This window comes from Salmo salar, chromosome 01, assembly GCF_965601325.2.
Source record: "Salmo salar chromosome 01, fSalSal1, whole genome shotgun sequence".
Classification (NCBI taxonomy): Eukaryota; Metazoa; Chordata; class Actinopteri; order Salmoniformes; family Salmonidae; genus Salmo; species Salmo salar.
Genome location: NC_138291.1, coordinates 55377224 through 55395277, shown reverse-complemented (window position 1 = coordinate 55395277; position 18054 = coordinate 55377224). Strand labels below are relative to the sequence as shown.

At 43.1% G+C, this 18054-nt stretch overlaps 1 protein-coding gene across 1 annotated transcript in view; it reads left to right on the top strand.

The window, feature by feature from the left end:
• LOC106604947 (gamma-aminobutyric acid receptor subunit pi-like) overlaps positions 1-17568 on the top strand; it is a 98287-nt gene extending 80719 nt beyond the window's left edge. The window contains exons 7-10 of the mRNA XM_014200111.3: positions 5675-5812; positions 6392-6544; positions 6930-7120; positions 7462-17568. Of these exons, the coding sequence (XP_014055586.1) occupies positions 5675-5812; positions 6392-6544; positions 6930-7120; positions 7462-7821 (842 nt within the window). The 3' untranslated portion in view covers positions 7822-17568. The remainder of the gene's footprint in view (positions 1-5674; positions 5813-6391; positions 6545-6929; positions 7121-7461) is intronic.
• Positions 17569-18054: the final 486 nt, after the last annotated feature.

Genomic DNA, 18054 nt, shown 5'->3' with positions numbered 1-18054 from the left:
GCAGCATGGGATGTTTTTCAGCGGCATGGACTGGGAGACTAGTCAGTATCGAGGCAAAGATGAACGGAGCAAAGTACAGAGAGATCCTTGATGAAAACCTGCTACAGAGAGCTCAGGACCTCAGACTGGGGGCGAAGGTTCATCTTCCAACAGGACAACGACCCTAAGCACACAGCCAAGACGATGCAGGAGTGGCTTTGGGATAAGTCTCTGAATGTCCTTGAGTGGTCCAGCCAGAGTTTGGAAATAGCTATGCAGCAACACTCCCCATCCAACCTGACAGAGCTTGAGAGGATCTGCAGAGAAGAATGGGAGAAACTCCCCAAATATAGGTGTGCCAAGTTTGTATCATCATACACAAGTAGACTCGAGGCTGTAATCACTGCCAAAGGTGCTTCAACAAAGTAGTGATTAAAGGGTCTGAATACTTATGTAAATTTGATATTTCAGTTTTGTTTTAAATACAATTGCTAAAATTTCTAAAAACCTGTTTTTGCTTCGTCATTATGGAGAATTGTGTGTAGATTTAATTTAATCCATTTTAGAATAAGGCTGTAACATAACAACATGTGGGAAAAAATCAAGGGGTCTGAATACCTTTTGAATGCACTGTATCTTTGAGAGAAAGAAACAGCAAGAATGAGAAAGAGAGAAAGTGTGTAGGAGTTAAGTTTAACTTTTAACAAGGCACACCTGTTAATTTAAATGCATTCCAGATGACTACATCATGAAGCTGGTTGAGAGAATGCCAAGAGTGTGCAAAGCTGTCATCAAGGCAAAGGGTGGTTACTTTGAAGAATCTCAAATATAACATATATTTTGATTTGTTTAAAAAAAAAGTGGGTTACTACAGTCGTGGCCAAAAGTTTTGAGAATGACACAAATATACATTTTCACAAAGTCAGCTGCCTCAGTGTCTTTAGATATTTTTGTCAGATGTTACTATGGAATACTGAAGTCGGTTCCTCTCCTTGTTTGGGCGGCGTTCGGCGGTCATTTTCCATTCGTTTTGTCTCTTTTTCCCACACACCTGGTTTACATTCCCTCATTACTTGTCGTGTATATAACCCTCTGTTACCCCCATGTCTGTGTGTGAAATTGTTTATTGTCAAGGTTGGCACGCTACCGGCTGGTGTGCGCCGGGTTTTGTTTTGTACCTGTGCTTTGTGGCAGCCGGTACTTTGTACTTGGTTGTGTGTACTTTGTGCTGCCTCACTTGTTCTTTAGGCATTTGTTTTTGTGACGCAGTTGCGTTCTGTTCAAATAATTGCCTCAGTAAAGTGCTTTGTTCACTCATCTCTGCTCTCTTGCGCCTGACTTCCATGCACCAGCTACACCCATCGCTTGACAATTACAAGCATTTCATAAGTGTCAAAGGCTTTTATTGACAGTTACTTGAAGTTGATGCAAAGAGTCAATATTTGCAGTGTTGACCCTTCTTTATCAAGACCTCAGCAATCTGCCCTGGCATGCTGTCAATTAACTTCTGGGCCACATCCTGACTGATGGCAGCCCATTCTTGCATAATCAATGCTTGGAGTTTGTCAGAATTTGTGGGTTTTTGTTTGTCCACCCGCCTCTTGAGGATTGACCACAAGTTCTCAATGGGATTAAGGTCTGAGGAGTTTCCTGGCCATGGACTCTCGATGATGCTCATGTAGAACGTTGTGAGGGCCCTTGGGGACAGGCTAAATTTCTTCAGCATCCTGAGGTTGAAGAATCGCTGTCGTGCCTTCTTCACCACGGTGTCAGTGTGGTTAGACCATTTCAGCTTCTCTGAGATGTGTATGCTGAGGAATTTGAAGTTATTGACCATTTCCGTGGCGGCCCCGTTGATGAGGATGGGGGCGTGTCCAGCCTGGTTCCTCCTGAAGTCCACAATCAGCTCCTTTGTTTTGCTAACGTTGAGGGAGAGGTTGTTTACCTGGCACCACGCCGTCAGAGTGCCTACCTCCTCCCTGTAGGCTGTCTCGTCGTTGTTGGTAATCAGGCCTACTACTGTTGTGTTGTCGGCAAACTTGATAATGGAGTTGGAACTGTGTGAGACCCAGCAGTCGTGGGTATGCAGGGAATACAGGAAGGAATTGTTGGCAGATGCAAACAGATTATCATATTTAGCGGACAACAGTTCTTGAGGGCTTGAACAACAAAAAAACGTTTTGCGATTTCGTTCATACTGGAGAACCGGTGTTCAAGTTATGTGGTTGCAATATCAACAGACCCTTATCTCTGGTATATCTTTGCACGCATCCTTCACTACTAAGTTTAAATTGTGTGCGGCACAATGTCTCAGGAAAGACTGTCTGGGTTGGCAATACTCAGTAGCCTATAGAAAACAGTAGGGCCAGCAAACCTAAAACTACAGGCAGTGGTGAAAACATTTGCACACACAAAAAAAGAGGACCAGGGGAGTTCCTCAAGTTGGATTTAATTAGATTTAGTTTAATTTACCTTGAATATTGCAACCCATTTATGTAGGCTATTAGCCAGACAAAATAGTGTCAGAATTTATCCTTAAGCCGACTACTTTTTCCTCATTGTTAGGTTATTTGATGTGTAATTTCTTGAAAAAGTTTATAACTAGCAGCTAAATAGCAGCTAAATACGGTATATAGCTATAGATAGTACACTGCATGCGCTTTGAGGGTGGACTGACTTTATTATTTGGCATTAATAGACTGGTTTTATGCACAGCAACTTTCTATCCAAGCTGGGAGAGAGCACGAGGACGGCTCATGTCATGCAGGTTCAGGTAGTCTATACAGGACAAATGTTTATTAGCTGATTAGTATCCTATTGCATCAAACATTTATTTTACAATCTGCGATGTTTGAATTTCCAACTTGAATTACTGAACAGGTAATTACATTATTGCCACATGCCAGCAGTCTGAAAATGGCAGCATTGCAACACCATGTATAGCTTTATGAAATGTTAGGCTTCACATGAGAAAACAAATTAAGAACTGCTCTTTCCATGATACCTTATTAATGTCACTTCAATCAGTGTAGATGAAGAGGAGGAGACAGAGACATGGACTGTGTGTGTGCCATTCAGAGGGTGAAAGAGCAAGATAAAATATAGAATTGCCTTGGAACGGGGCATGGTAGTAGGTGCCAAGTGCACCTGTTTATGTCAAGAACGATTCATCGATTCATTAGGCATGCAGCCACATAGACGTGACTAAATTTCAGCACCATGGACAGCGATCGGTTTGTGTGTTGCTGTCTGGCTAACACATTCTGTGTTACATAACTGTGTTACGCCAGTGCAAGTCGTGCTAAGCTATAGCTATAGCTATATCACATGCCAACAACGAACTCAGCCAGAGGGAGCTACTGTTCCACTGATCCCACTCAATACATGTAGAGGTTAACTGAAGTCAAGTAAATAGTTTTCCTCCTTACATTACTGCCAGGCTAAACATATTCTGTGCATCCCAGACTCCCACAGCACACTGAAAAGCGCCAGACTGTGAGCTTTCATTATTTTTAATGTGCTGCCAAAAATGGAACATCGCTCCCCGCTGCTCTTCACTCCCCAGGCTGCACTCCACTTCCAACAGGGAAGTTTAAAGACAAAAGATGACACTGTTTAGATAGAGATGAAGGGGACAACTGTAGTGGCTACTGACAGCAGAAAAAGCCTGGAGTCAGAAGATGTTCCCAGCCATGTTTGATTGTTGTTTAATGATGAGACCACACTCACCACAATGGAGGATGCTGTATTGATTTGGTTTTGAAGATTTTAAAAAGTCTCTATGCAGCCATTTTAAAGATGCCCCCATCTCATTGTCTCAGTGAGTAGGATATTTTAAGAGGCAAAATCTTTCACTTCACCAGGCTGCAGGGTAGTGCACTTTTCAGGCTTCAGAGCACCTCAAGATCCTTATGTCCTAATGTAACCGTTCACGCTCTGCTGCACAGGACTTCGGCGCCGGCGCATGCTTCAAACCCTTATTTGCACATTGCCCTGACCCGGCAGTCATGAAAATAACGAGTTCAGTCGGTAAAAGGCGACAAACGTAACAGCACTGAAGAAGTTACAACAAGAGATCCTGAGCCTCGGCAGCTTCAAAGTCTCTGTTGCTTTTCGTCAGGGTGCTCTGCATACTACGTTAAACACACTTTCCTCAATAATGTATGCCTTCCTGGATTTTCATACATGTCAGGGGAGATGGTGAGACGGCAGTGTAAGAGCCATGAGATCATGGGAGATCATTCTCATTTGGGCAAAAGACCGTCCTCTGTCTCTCTCCTCAGTCCTCTCTCCCCCCGACTCGCGAACCGATAAGGGGTCGAGGACTGTGTCAGTTCGTTAGTAGTGTCCTCCCCGTCCCGATAGACATCCTACCGTGGAAGAGTTTAGAAATCTGCCACACACCCTTTCAATCAGCTTTTGTTTTGCCAGAGGAGAAAAACATGCACACGTTTAAAAACAATATGATCCGTATTGTTTTAGCAATAAATGTCTTGCACTACTAACTTCATTTGTTTTGAGCACTTTACACATTTACTTTGGGATCCACCGCTGTAAACATGTAGGATGGTTTTCAAGCAAGCGCATTTCCGTGTTCACTCTCTTCGCCGACGCTCCACGGTTAACTTTGACCTTTTTCATGAGGAGGCGAGAGAGAACTGAAGAGAGAAGATGCAGGACGGGAGCAAATCTAATTGATAAAAGGCCAGTCAATGAGTGTTTGATCTAATGAAGCAACAGGAAATGGGGATCCTCTGATTTCTCCTCCTCCAGTCAGTCGCCTCGTAGGGCTCCTTATGCTACATCGTCCTCTGCAGGTCAATTACTGAACTACGTCTCATAATGAATCTACAAAGGCATGATCTACTTGAGGTTAGAAAACTGTTTCGGAGCAGACCTGGGTTCAAATACTATTTGAAATCTTTCAAATCCTTTGAGCGTTTGCTTTTGGTTCCACTTCAACAGGCAAGCTCAATCAAGCACATTTTTTAAGTACTGTAAATTATTTCAAATATTATTTGAACCCCAGGTCAGTTTCGGAGCTGTACCCAGATTATCAGGAAGAAAAACTGTCAATACTTTATAGTTTATACAGTAAGCAGCTTGCTCACTTTATAGCTTATACAGTAAGCAGCTTGCTCATACGTTTAATATACGTTGTTATACAGTGTCAAAGTGAGGTCTTCTAAATGAAATGTAAACTGGTCTGTAGGATTATGTAAGGTACTGACATAATATAACACCTGAAATATGTATGAATCAGCTGCTGTTGTATTAGACAGGAAGGAAACTGTTAAAGCAGCGCTCTCCTCATTGCCGTTGTTTCCTTCTTGCCCTCTTTTTTCCCTTCGCTCTCCCTCTCTTGCAGTAAGGCTGCATTTGCATTAGCATTTCCTATTCACTCCTGCTGGATGTCACAGTGCTTCACAATGAGCACCGGAGGGCTGTTGCTACTGTATGCTACTATTATTTAATAAAACGTTTACATTTAAATGTTTGCCTGTGGCTGTCACACACTTACAGCTCAGTAGCCAGCTAACCTTTATTCATTGTTTTATGGATGACCGTTTGTGTTTCTATTAGATGTATAGTAAGTAGTACACAGGTATGTGTGATAAAGTGTTACTGCAAAACATGTAGCCGCTTAGTGTAATAGACCCCCATTAACTATCTCTCTCTCAATATATATTTACAGGGGGCTACAACACCAATGATGTGATGTTCTACTGGACCAGAGGGAACGAGTCGGTCAGTGGTTTGGACACGCTGCGTCTGGCCCAGTACACAGTAGAGGACCACTACACCTCTGCGTCTGAGGCCATCTATGAAACAGGTTCGACTTTCAACTCCTACTCTACCTCTAACATTATCCTTTCATTATCCTTTCACAAGTGTTTTGGGCTACTGTTTAGATTTAGTCTCTTGTGACAGTTGTTAGCCATGTTCATCTTTGAAAGGGAAGGTTCACCCAGGTTACAAAATGACACATTTGGTGTCCTCACCCTGTAAGCAGTCTATGGGCAAGGTATGACAGTAATCCATGCTTTGGTTTCATTTCCCTGACAGTGTTTCCATTTGCAAACGTTTTAGCATTTGTGGCACAAATCCCATTCAAGTCATGGTACCGATATTACAATTTGTTGCGCATCATCCAAATCATCCGAAAGTATCAGAAATGTATTGTGAAGTTCAACAAAGTCACTTATAGATGATTTGAACATGAGGCGCAAAAAAATGCTAATATCTGTACCTACCTTGTCCATAGACTTCTTACAGGATAAGAAAACCAATATGTAATTTTGTAAATTGGGTGAATTATCCCTTTAAATTGATAGTTGGTAGTAAAGGAACCCTTGGGTTCTATTAGCACAGTCATTCTAATGTCTCTCTGCTGTCTCTCTCTCTCTCACAGGCCACTACCCCAAGCTGATCTTCCACTTTGAGCTGAAGAGAAGCATCCTGTACTTCATCCTAGAGACGTATGTTCCCTCTAGCCTGCTAGTGGTCCTGTCCTGGGTGTCCTTCTGGATCAGCCAGTCTTCCGTCCCCGCAAGGGTCTGCATCGGTAAACCACTGTTCCTTAAACCAGGAAGCACACCCACTGATCAAATCCATGCCTTTCCCACCCTATCACGCTCTCCTTCATGCAAACCTGCTGATCAGAAGCTATTTGGCTGTCTGAAAACATGTAGAATGCTGGCGGTTTGACAAAGCAGGATGTTCCACAAGTATATCATACTCCTGTTAGCCTACCTTTGTATTACTGTAGTATAACGTACACATCTAGCCTGGTGTATTAAGGCCAGGTAACTCAACTCAAGCTGAATCCTATTGGTAGTTTGTTATTAAACTATATAGTTTTGTTGTTGTTTGTGATTTGAAAGGAAAAGTGGCGATCTTGATGCTTTCAAATATTGAATGACCAACCATTGTGCTGTGGTTTGTGACAGGAGTGACCACGGTTCTGACCATGACCACATTGATGATGGGTGCCAGGACGTCCCTGCCCAATGCCAACTGTTTCATCAAGGCCATCGACGTGTACCTGGGCATCTGCTTCAGCTTCATCTTCGGAGCCCTGATCGAGTACGCCGTGGCCCACTTCTGCACCCTCAACCACCCCGACGCCAACATTGTCATGGTGAGGCCTTCAGCGTTGTTATCAACAGTGGTGAGGTTATCATTGTCACGTTCGTCATCATGGTTATTGTCGCTGTAATCATCATTAGCATCGTCATTGCCGTCATTTTTTATGATCTTGATCATCATCAGCATCATTATTATCATCGTCATCGTTGTCGTCATCCTCATCATTATCAGAATCGTCATCAACTCTGTAATTTCTTGTCTGCTGCGATGTCGCATACACTATTAATGTAAGTATCTTGTCCTTTTTTTCATTTCAGTCAATAGCATTAGTTGTTTGGTGCTTTAATATCTGTACTCTTCACACATCTCACTGTGCCCCTCCCTCCCCTCCAGTACGGTCACCAGATGGGAGGCTTCGACGAGGAGATGAACGGCATGGTCACTACCATCGCCGCTGAAAACAATAGGGCCAAGAGGCGTAAGGAGAAAGCTGCTGCAGTCTCAGCGCCCATGGCAGAGCTGGAACTGGTGCCCTCCAGCCCCACTGGCAGCGAGCCCAAGCCCGAGGCTCCTGAGGAGCCCTCCAATCGCTGCCTCACTGTCCTGGTCCTCCTCCGCAAGTTCCTGCGCAAAGCTGCAAACTGTTGCCATGTGGAGAATCCCCACTTAATAGACAACTACTCCAGGATGACCTTCCCCCTCTCCTTTGTATTCATCAACCTCCTCTACTGGACATACTACCTGTACTTGTAACACACAGGAGTGTGTGTTTCGGTATGTGCATGTGCGTGTGTGTGTGTGGGTGTCTGAATCTGTGTGTTTCTGTTTGTAAGTGGGATTAGTTCATACTGTATGTGTTTTTTTTCTCAAACAATGTACATGTTTACATTTACGGTCATGAGTGAGGCATAGTGTACATCAGCTACAGTACAACATCCTGAGGAGAATTACATGTCCATGCCACGTTTATTATACCTGATTCAGCTCATTACTGCTCTCATAATTGATGAATTTCCAGTAAGTTCTGTCCATGATGGCCTGCTGACAGATGACCTATGGCTGGTGTGGAGCAGAGGAGTGAGTGGCTGGATGTGCTGTGTAATATTTATGAATGAGCTCCTCACTGCGAAGGGAAGCATCCAGAGTACCTCTGGGTTAGGCTGGGTCAGCTCCGAATGGCAATATATATATATATTGCCATATATATATATGTATATCTTTTTCTCTCTCTCTCTGTCATTCCCTCTCTCATTTTATTTCTATAAGAAATCCAGTGGCCTTGGCTCCCTCCACCACATTATGGAAATAGACTCTCAATGAACCATAAACTGTTCTATATAATTTGTCATCATAGGGCAACAACTGCCAGCACCTTAACTGGACAGGAGCAATGCAATAGAATGGTAGGAATATACAGCACCTAGTGGAGTAACAGTGATATATGCAGTATTTTTTCCATTGGAGCTGGTAGATAGTATTTTGTGAGCTTTGTGGTACACGCCCTCTGAATGGGGAAGCTAGTACCTTGTAGTCGATGTTTTAGGACGCTGACATTTTGAACAGAGGTGAAACCGCTAATGCAACAGGACGTCATCATCAATCACCTGTTCATCATCCAGATAAGGGTTGAACTAACATCCCTCCTTGTCCTCTGTTGTGTGACTGTTGTGTACGATGACGAATGTCATATATTCCCAATCATGTTTTCACATATCAGTAATAACAAAGGACCAAAGATTTCAATTTGCGTTGTAATCTTTCCATGGTTCCCTTTAGACTTGTTCCGTTCCGTATAACTACTAATACAGTACATTTTGAAATGTTGAATTATTAGTTCCCATTGCCGCGTAAAAAGTATTTCAATTAAAGTAATAGCATGCTATATCAGCATGCAAAAGGAAAACTGCAATATTTCATAGCCATGTGCAGACAGAAACAGTCTCACACTCAATGCATGTTTGTTTATTACTTCCTTGAATATTAAATGCATTTTTCGGTTACAATGCTTTCACCCATATCCGTGAAGCCATTGACAAGCAGGTTGTCCATAGCATAAAATAACATGACTTGTTCATGACTATGAAATACTAATGCATTCTCTTAATTAATGTACATAATGGAAGTATATAGGTCATTATCAGTAAAACGTGACAATTAGGTGCAGAGCCTTCAATTTGGCTGCTGGGGGGCAAGGAGCTCCCCATTGACAACAGCGTGCCGTTTTCAAGGTATTATTAAATCAATGTTATAACTATTTGGTTTTAATATCATCATCTCTTCAAATAAAATAAAATAAAAAAAATGTTGGTCACATACACATATTTAGAAGATGTTATTGCGGGTGTAGTGAAATGCTTGTGTTCCTAGCTCCAACAGTGCAGTAGTATCTAGCTAGCTAGCTAAACAAACAATGTATTATTAGCTTGCTTCGTCAGAAATTAGGCTTTTGGAAAGAGCTTGACATGGCAAGTTCTCTTCCTGATAAAATTGTCAGTCAGACCACTGTCACCACCTGTAATGAACACGATGGAAGACAGAGAGCTGATTTCAATCACAGGGCGCAGCAGGTGTTTATTGTAAAGGAGCACAGGAGGAGGCAGGTAGCTGGGTCCAGGGGAAGGCAGAAGGTCATACACAGGGGTCCAAAAAAGGCAACAGTACAGGCCGGGAAAAGGCTAGTAACGTCATCCGGGAGATCAGGCAATAGGTAGATAACAGGAAATCCGATAGGCTAAAGTAAAGGCAGGGAATAGGCAAAAGGCATCGTTTGTGAGGCAGGCCAAAACTATCATACACAGGAGGATTATTTACAGGAAAAACTGAGCTCTAGAAGTGTGTCACAAAACAAACAATACCTCACAATGATGGGGTGCAAAGAACTGAACTAAATAGTGTGTGATAATGACATACAGGTGTGTGAACAGTTGATCAGAATTGAAGTGATTAGGATCTGGAGAGTGAGCTGCGTTCAGGGGATCTCTGTGTTTGAGAATGTGAGCTGGAAAGTGAGCTGCGTTCAAGGGATCTACATGTTTGAGAGTGTGAGTTGGAAGCAGACGTTACACCACCACTATACTGTAGATGGCAAGAAAATCAAACAATATTTTGATATAGCCATCTAGTTTATCCCCTGAAAGTTAGCTTGTTAACTAGCCATATTGACGTGATCTGTTATTAGCTAGCTAGCCAATTTGATGTGGTCTATCAATCAATGTAGCCTATCATGTCTGTCGTGATAAAGCACTCTTAAAAACAATGTTGAAAAGGGGATGTCAGGTCACTTCGCGAGGTAGGCCCACATTGGTTGGAGAAAAAAGTACACTAGGTCTACTTACCACTATGTTTAGCCAACTGGAGGACTTTTCTACCAGTAGCTTGCAAAGTTAACATTATCAGCTGAAAGTACATGGGCAAATGTGACCTTCTGCTGCTTGACAGGCAGAGCCCACAAAGGATGGGAAATTAACCTAAACCACTCATACTTGTCAGGTATAGTTCACTTTTATTTTATATCACTCAAATATCCAATTAAGAGTGGCCAATATTGAGAAAGATTATGAGGCTACCCTCACGTATCTGAAATCAATTATTATTATTTTTTTCACCTTTATTTAACCAGGTAGGCTAGTTGAGAACAAGTTCTCAATTACAACTGTGACCTGGCCAAGATAAAGCAAAGCAGTGCGACAAACAACAACAACACAGAGTTACACATGGAATAACAAACATACCGTCAATAATACAATAGAAAAAGTCTATATACAGTGTGTGCAAATGAGGTAGGATAGGGGAGGTAAGGCAATGAATAGGCCATAGTTGCTAGATAATTACAATATAGCAATTAAACACTGGAGTGAAAAATGTGCAGATGATGATTGTGAAAGTAGAGATACTGGGGTGAAAAGGAGCAAAATAAATAAAATAAATAACAGTACGAGGTAGATAGATGGGCTGTTTACAGATGGGCTATGTACAGGTGCAGTGATCTGTGAGCTGCTCTGACAGCTGGTGCTTAAAGCTAGTGAGGGAGATATGAGTCTCCAGCTTCAGTGATTTTTGATGTTTGTTCCAGTCATTGGCAGCAGAGAACTGGAAGGAAAGGCAGCCGAAGGAGGAATTGGCTTTGGGGATGACCAGTGAAATATACCTGCTGAAGCGCATGCTACGGGTGGGTGCTGCTATGGTGACCAGTGAGCTGAGATAAGGTGGGGCTTTACTTAGCAAAAACGTATAGATGACCTGGAGCCAGTGGGTTTGGCGACGAATATGAAGCGAGGGCCAGCCAACGAGAGCATACAGGTCGCAGTGGTGGGTAGTATATGTGGCTTTGGTAACAAAACGGATGGCGCTGTGATAGACTGCATCCAATTTGCTGAGTAGAGTGTTGGAGGCTATTTTGAAAATGACATCGCCGAAGTCAAGGATCGGTAGGATAGTCAGTTTTACGAGGGTATGTTTGGCAGCATGAGTGAAGAATGCTTTGTTGTGAAATAGGAAGCCGATTCTAGATTTAATTTTGGATTGGAGATGCTTAATGTGAGTCTGGAGGGAGAGTTTACAGTCTAACCAGACACCTAGGTATTTGTAGTTCTCCACATATTCTAAGTCAGAACCGTCCAGAGTAGTATTGCTGGACGGGCGGGCAGGTGTGGGCAGTGATTGGTTGAAGAGCATGCATTTAAGACCAGTTGGAGGCCACGGAAGGAGAGTTGTACGGCATTGAAGCTTGTCTGGAGGTTAGGGCCAGAAGTATACAGAATGGTGTCGTCTGCGTAGAGGTGGATCAGAGAATCACCAGCAGCAAGAGCAAGAGCGACATCAGTGATGTATACAGAGAAAAGAGTCGGCCCGAGGTTTGAACCCTGTGGAATCCCCACAGAGACTGCAAGAGGTCCGGACAACAGGCCCTATGATTTGACACACTGAACTCTGTCTGAGAAGTAGTTGGTGAACCAGACGAGGCAGTCATTTGAGAAACCAAGGCTGTTGAGTCTGCCGATAAGAATGTGGTGATTGACAGAGTTGAAAGCCTTGGCCAGGTCGATGAATACAGCTACACAGTATTGTCTCTTATCGATGGTGGTTATGATATCGTTTAGGACCTTGAGCGTGGCTGAGGTGCACCCATGACCAGCTTGGAAACCAGATTGCATAGCGGAGAAGGTACGGTGGGATTCAAAATGGTCGGTGATCTGTTTGTTAACTTGAAATTCGAAGACCTTAGAAAGGCTGGGTAGGATAGATATAGGTCTGTAGCAGTTTGGGTCTAGAGTGTCTCCCCCTTTGAAGAGGGGGGTGACTGCGGCAGCCTTCCAATCATTGGGGATCTCAGACAATACGAAAGAGGTTGAACAGGCTAGTAATAGGGGTTGCAACAATTTCGGCAGATCATTTTAGAAAAAGAGGGTCCAGATTGTCTAGCCCGGCCGATTTGTAGGTGTCCAGATTTTGCAGCTCTTTCAGAACATCAGCTATCTGGATTTGGGTGAAGGAGAAATGGGGAGGTTTGGGCAAGTTGCTGTGGGGGGACGCAGGGCTGTTGACCTGGGTAATGGTAGCCAGGTGGAAAGCATGGCCAGCCTTAGAAAAATGCTCATTGAAATTTTCAATTATCGCAGATTTATTGGTGGTGACAGTGTTTCTTAGCCTCAGTGCAGTGGGCAGCTGGGAGGAGGTGCTCTTATTCTCCATGGACTTTACAGTGTCCCAGAACTTTTTGGAGTTTGTGCTACAGGATGCAAATTTCTTTCCTAACTGCCTGTGTATATTGGTTCCTAACTTCCCTGAAAAGTTGCATATCGGGGTGCTATTCGATACTAATGCAGTACGCCACAGGATGTTTTTGTGCTGGTCAAGGGCAGTTAGGTCTGGGGTGAACCAAGGGCTATATCTGTTCTTAGTTCTACATTTTTTGAATGGGGCATGCTTATTTAAGATGGTGAGGAAAGCACTTTTAAAGAGCAACCAGGCATCCTCTACTGACGGGATTAGGTCAATATCCTTCCAGGATACCCAGGCCAGGTCGATTAGAAAGGCCTGCTCGCTGAAGTGTTTTAGGGAGCGTGGTGGTCGTTTGACCGCAGACCCATTACGCACGCAGGCAATGAGGCAGTGATCGCTGAGATCCTGGTTGAAGACAGCAGAGGTGTATTTAGAGGGCAAGTTGGTCAGGATGATATCTAAGAGGGTGCCCATGGTTACGGATTTAGGGTTGTACCTGGTAGGTTCCTTGATAATTTGAGGGCATCTAGTTTAGATTGTAGGATGGCCTGGGTGTTAAGCATGTCCCAGTATAGGTCACCTAACAGTACGAACTCTGAAGATAGATGGGGGGTGATCAATTCATATATGGTGTAGAAGGCACAGCTGGGGGCTGAAGGGGGTCTATAACAAGTGGCAACGGTGAGAGACTTGTTTCTGGAAAGGTGGATGTTTAAAAGTAGAAGCTCGAATTGTTTGGGCACAGACCTGGATAGTATGACAGAACTCTGCAGGCTCTCTACAGTAAATTACAACTCCACCCCCTTTTGGCAGTTCTATCTTGTTGGAAAATGTTATAGTTAGGGATGGAAATTTCAGGATTTTTGGTGGCCTTCCCAAGCCAGTATTCAGACACCGCTAGGACATCCGGGTTGGCGGAGTGTGCTAAAGCAGTGAATAAAACAATCCTAGGGAGGAGGCTTCTAATGTTAACATGCATGAAACCAAGGCTTTTACAGTTACAAAAGTCAACAAATGAGAGTGCCTGGGGAATGGGAGTGGTGCAGGGTGCTGCAGGGCCTGGGTTAACCTCTACATCACCAGAGGAACAGAGGAGGAGAAGGATAAGGGTACGGCTAAAGGCTATAAGAACTGGTCGTCTAGTGCGTTTAGAACAGAGAGTAAAAGGAGCAGATTTCTGGGAGCGGAAGAATAGGTTCAAGGCATAATGTACAGACAAGTGGATGTAGGATGTGAGTACAGTGGAGGTAAACCTAGGCATTGAGTGACGATGAGAGAGATTTTGTCTCTAGAAGCACCAGTTAAGCCAGGTGAGGTCACCGCATCTGTGGGAGGTGGAACAAAAGGGCTAGTTAAGGCATACCGGGCAGTGCTGGAGGCTCTACAGTCAAATAAGCCAATAATCACTAACCAAGACAGCAATAGACAAGGCATATTGACATTAGGGAGAGGCATGTGTAGCTGAGTGATCATAGGGTCCAGTGAGTATCAATAGATGAGTCAGGGAGCCAACTCAGTAGTGCTACTACGCTAGGCGAGCTGGAGACACAGCGATTCAGACAGCTAGCGGGCCAGGGCTAGCAGATGGGTCTTTGGGGACATCGCAACGGAAGAGCCTGTTGAAACCACCTCAGACGGTTACATCGGCAGACCAGTCGTGATGGATCGGCGGGGCTCCGTGTCGACAGTAAAGGGTCCAGGCCAATTGGCAAACAAGTTATTGTCGCCCAAGAATTGGCTGATGGACCTCTTCGGTTAGCAGGGAAATGGGCCTAGCTCGAGGCTAGCTCCAGGCTAACTGGTGCTTGCTTCGGGACAGAGACGTTAGCCAGGAGTAGCCACTCGGATAGCAGCTAACTAGCAGCAATGATCCGGTATAAAGGTTCAGAGCTTGCAGTAGGAATCCAGAGATGTGGTAGAGAAAAAGCAGTCCGATATGCTCTGGGTTGATATCACGCTGTGCAGACTGGCAGGAATTGACTGGGCTGAGGCTGGCAGATGTCCGAGTTAACGGTGATGACCGCTAGCAGTGGCTAACTGACTACTATAATTCAGTGCGACTCAAGTTTCGCCATCAGCTGGAAGACGGTGTCGCTTTTTGGTCAGCGTCAGTGGAGGAAAGGTAGGGGGGAGGGACTTTGAGAGGTGGACCCTCAGTCTGCTGCTCTCTCCTTCCGCTGAGACTGACCATCAGATGCAGGGACCATCAGCCCAGTAAAAATAAAAAGCTAATTATTTCAATATATGCTCCCAAAGCTGTGCCTCGCAAGTAATACAACAACTGATATATTATCAGTGTGATCAAGCCTACGTCAACATTTTTTATATAATTAAAAAAAATGGTCTGAATAGTGCATTGGCAGGGCAATTCAAGCAAAGTCAATATGAAGTGATAATGTATTGGGCCTATAGCCTACTGCACAAACCTCATTGCTACAGTACTGTTTTTAATAGGTTAATGTTTCATAGGCTTATGTTTTTTTGCATTAGAATTTATTCTGCCACTTTGACTTCTTATTGTCTCGGGCTTAGGCTTATATACCACAGTGTCAAGGCACATAAACTAACTGGTTATAGAGCAAATAACGCAATTATCACAACACATAGGTTGTAATATGTTTTTTTTTCCTGGCTTGGCGTCCCCGCTGATTTTACCCACACACCGCTACTGATAGTTAACATTTATTTAACCTCTCTAGGGGGTGTGGGATGCTACCGTCCCACCTGGCCAACATCCAGTGAAATTGCAGAGCGCCAAATTCAAAACCAGAAATACTCATTATAAAAATTCATAAAACATACAAGTGTTATACATCGGTTTAAAGATTAACTTCTTGTTAATCCAACCACGGTGTCAGATTTTCAAAAAGGCGAAAGCATACCATGCGATTATCTGAGAACAGCACCCAGCAGACAAATCATTACAAACCATTACCAGCCAAGTAGAGGAGTTACACAAGTCAGAAATAGTGATAAAATTAATCACTTACCTTTGATGATCTTCATATGGTTGCACTCACAAGACTCCCATTTACTCAATAAATGTTTGTTTTGTTCGATAAAGTCCCTCTTTATATCCAAAAACGTTTTGTTCGCGTGTTCTGTTCAGTAATCCACAGGCTCAAAGGCAGTCACAACAGACAGACGAAAAATCCGAAAAGTATCAGTAAAGTTCATAGAAACATGCCAAACAATGTTTATAATCAATCCTCAGGTTGTTTTTAGTCATAATAATCAATAATATTTCAACTGGACAATAGCTTCGTCAATATAAAAGGAAAACAAGAAAGGCGTGCTCTCGGTCGTGCGCATGAAAAACCTCTGGGACACTGCAGTGTCCACTCATTCAAAGTGGTCTTACTCCCTCATTTTTCAGAATACAAGCCTGAAAAAATGTCTAAAGACTGGTAACATCTAGTGGAAACCATAGGAAGTGCAATTTGAGTCCTAAGTCAATGGATAAGGTAATGGCATTCAATAGAAAACTACAAACATAAAACAATCTCACTTCCTGGATGGATTTTTTTCTGGTTTTCGCCTGCCATATTAGTTCTGTTATACTCACAGACATTATTTTAACAGTTTTGAAAACTTTAGAGTGTGTCCTATCCAAATCTAGCCTAGCTTCTGGGCCTGAGTAGCAAGCAGTTTACTTTGGGCATGCTTTTCATACGGAGGTGAATATAGTGCCCCTTACCCTAGTGAGGTTTTTAACAACCCCTTGAAAATGACACACAGTTGTCAATGGTTTTAGTGGAGCTGAGAGTGTCCTTGCCCCCCAGCAGGCAAATCAAATGCTCTGCACCTTATTGTGATGTTGTATTGGTAATGACCAATATTTGCAATAATTCACCATAACGCAACATTAACCTACAAAACCTTTTGTTTTAGTCTCATTTTTGCCAAAAGGGTTTTCATATCATTTTTTCTTTTGTGTCTCTTTTTCTGAAATGCATTCCAATACATTTGCTCTGCTAAACATGGTCTTGCTTCAGTGCATTAGAATTAAACTCATTTTTAAAATTAATAAATACCCATAGTAATGAGCTACTGATGAGAATAGAAAAAAAAATATGAATTGTATGCTTTCTGTTTTGTTTTGCACGATTAGCAACGTTACATTTATTTTTCTTTATGTTTTTTTGCTTGTTTTGGGGTTTCATTAGGTTGTTGGCTAGACTATGGAAGATGTGTATTGATAGTCATGCAATACAAAAGGAGGCTATCTAAAAATATAATATTATAGACAACTGCCCTCAATTATACCATCACTGAGGACCAAACTTGGGTGTTACTTATATTGAACTTACTACAGTTTAGATACAAAATTATATTCTATGGTTCTAGAGCACCTTTATAAAACCAGTTTGATCTTCTCTTATAAACTGGTCTATGGTAAAGAAGAAAAAAGTGCACCAGGAACTGTGCACTAAGCTAATACAGTGAGGAAAAGAAGTATTTGATCCCCTGCTGATTTTGTACGTTTGCCCACTGACAAAGAAAGGATCAGTCTATAAATAACTATAAATATAGAATAACAACAAAAAAATCCAGAAAAACACATGTCAAAAATGTTATAAAATGATTTGCATTTTAATGAGGGAAATAAGTATTTGACCCCTCTGCAAAACATGACTTAGTACTTGGTGGCAAAACCCTTGTTGGCAATCACAGAGGTCAGACGTTTGTTGTAGTTGGCCACCAGGTTTGCACACATCTCAGGAGGGATTTTGTCCCACTCCTCTTTGCAGATCTTCTCCAAGTCATTAAAGTTTCGAGGCTGACGTTTGGCAACTCGAACCTTCAGCTCCCTCCACAGATTTTCTATGGGATTAAGGTCTGGAGACTGGCTAGGCCACTCCAGGACCTTAATGTGCTTCTTCTTGAGCCACTCCTTTGTTGCCTTGGCCGTGTGTTTTGGGTCATTGTCATGCTGGAATACCCATCCACGACCCATTTTCAATGCCCTGGCTGAGGGAAGGAGGTTCTCACCCAAGATTTGACGGTACATGGCCCCGTCCATCGTCCCTTTCATGCGGTGAAGTGGTCCTGTCCCCTTAGCAGAAAAACACCCCCACAGCATAATGTTTCCACCTCCATGTTTGACGGTGGGGATGGTGTTCTTGGGGTCATAGGCAGCATTCCTCCTCCTCCAAACACGGCGAGTTGAATTGATGCCAAAGAGCTCCATTTTGGTCTCATCTGACCACAACACTTTCACCCAGTTGTCCTCTGAATCATTCAGATGTTCATTGGCAAACTTCA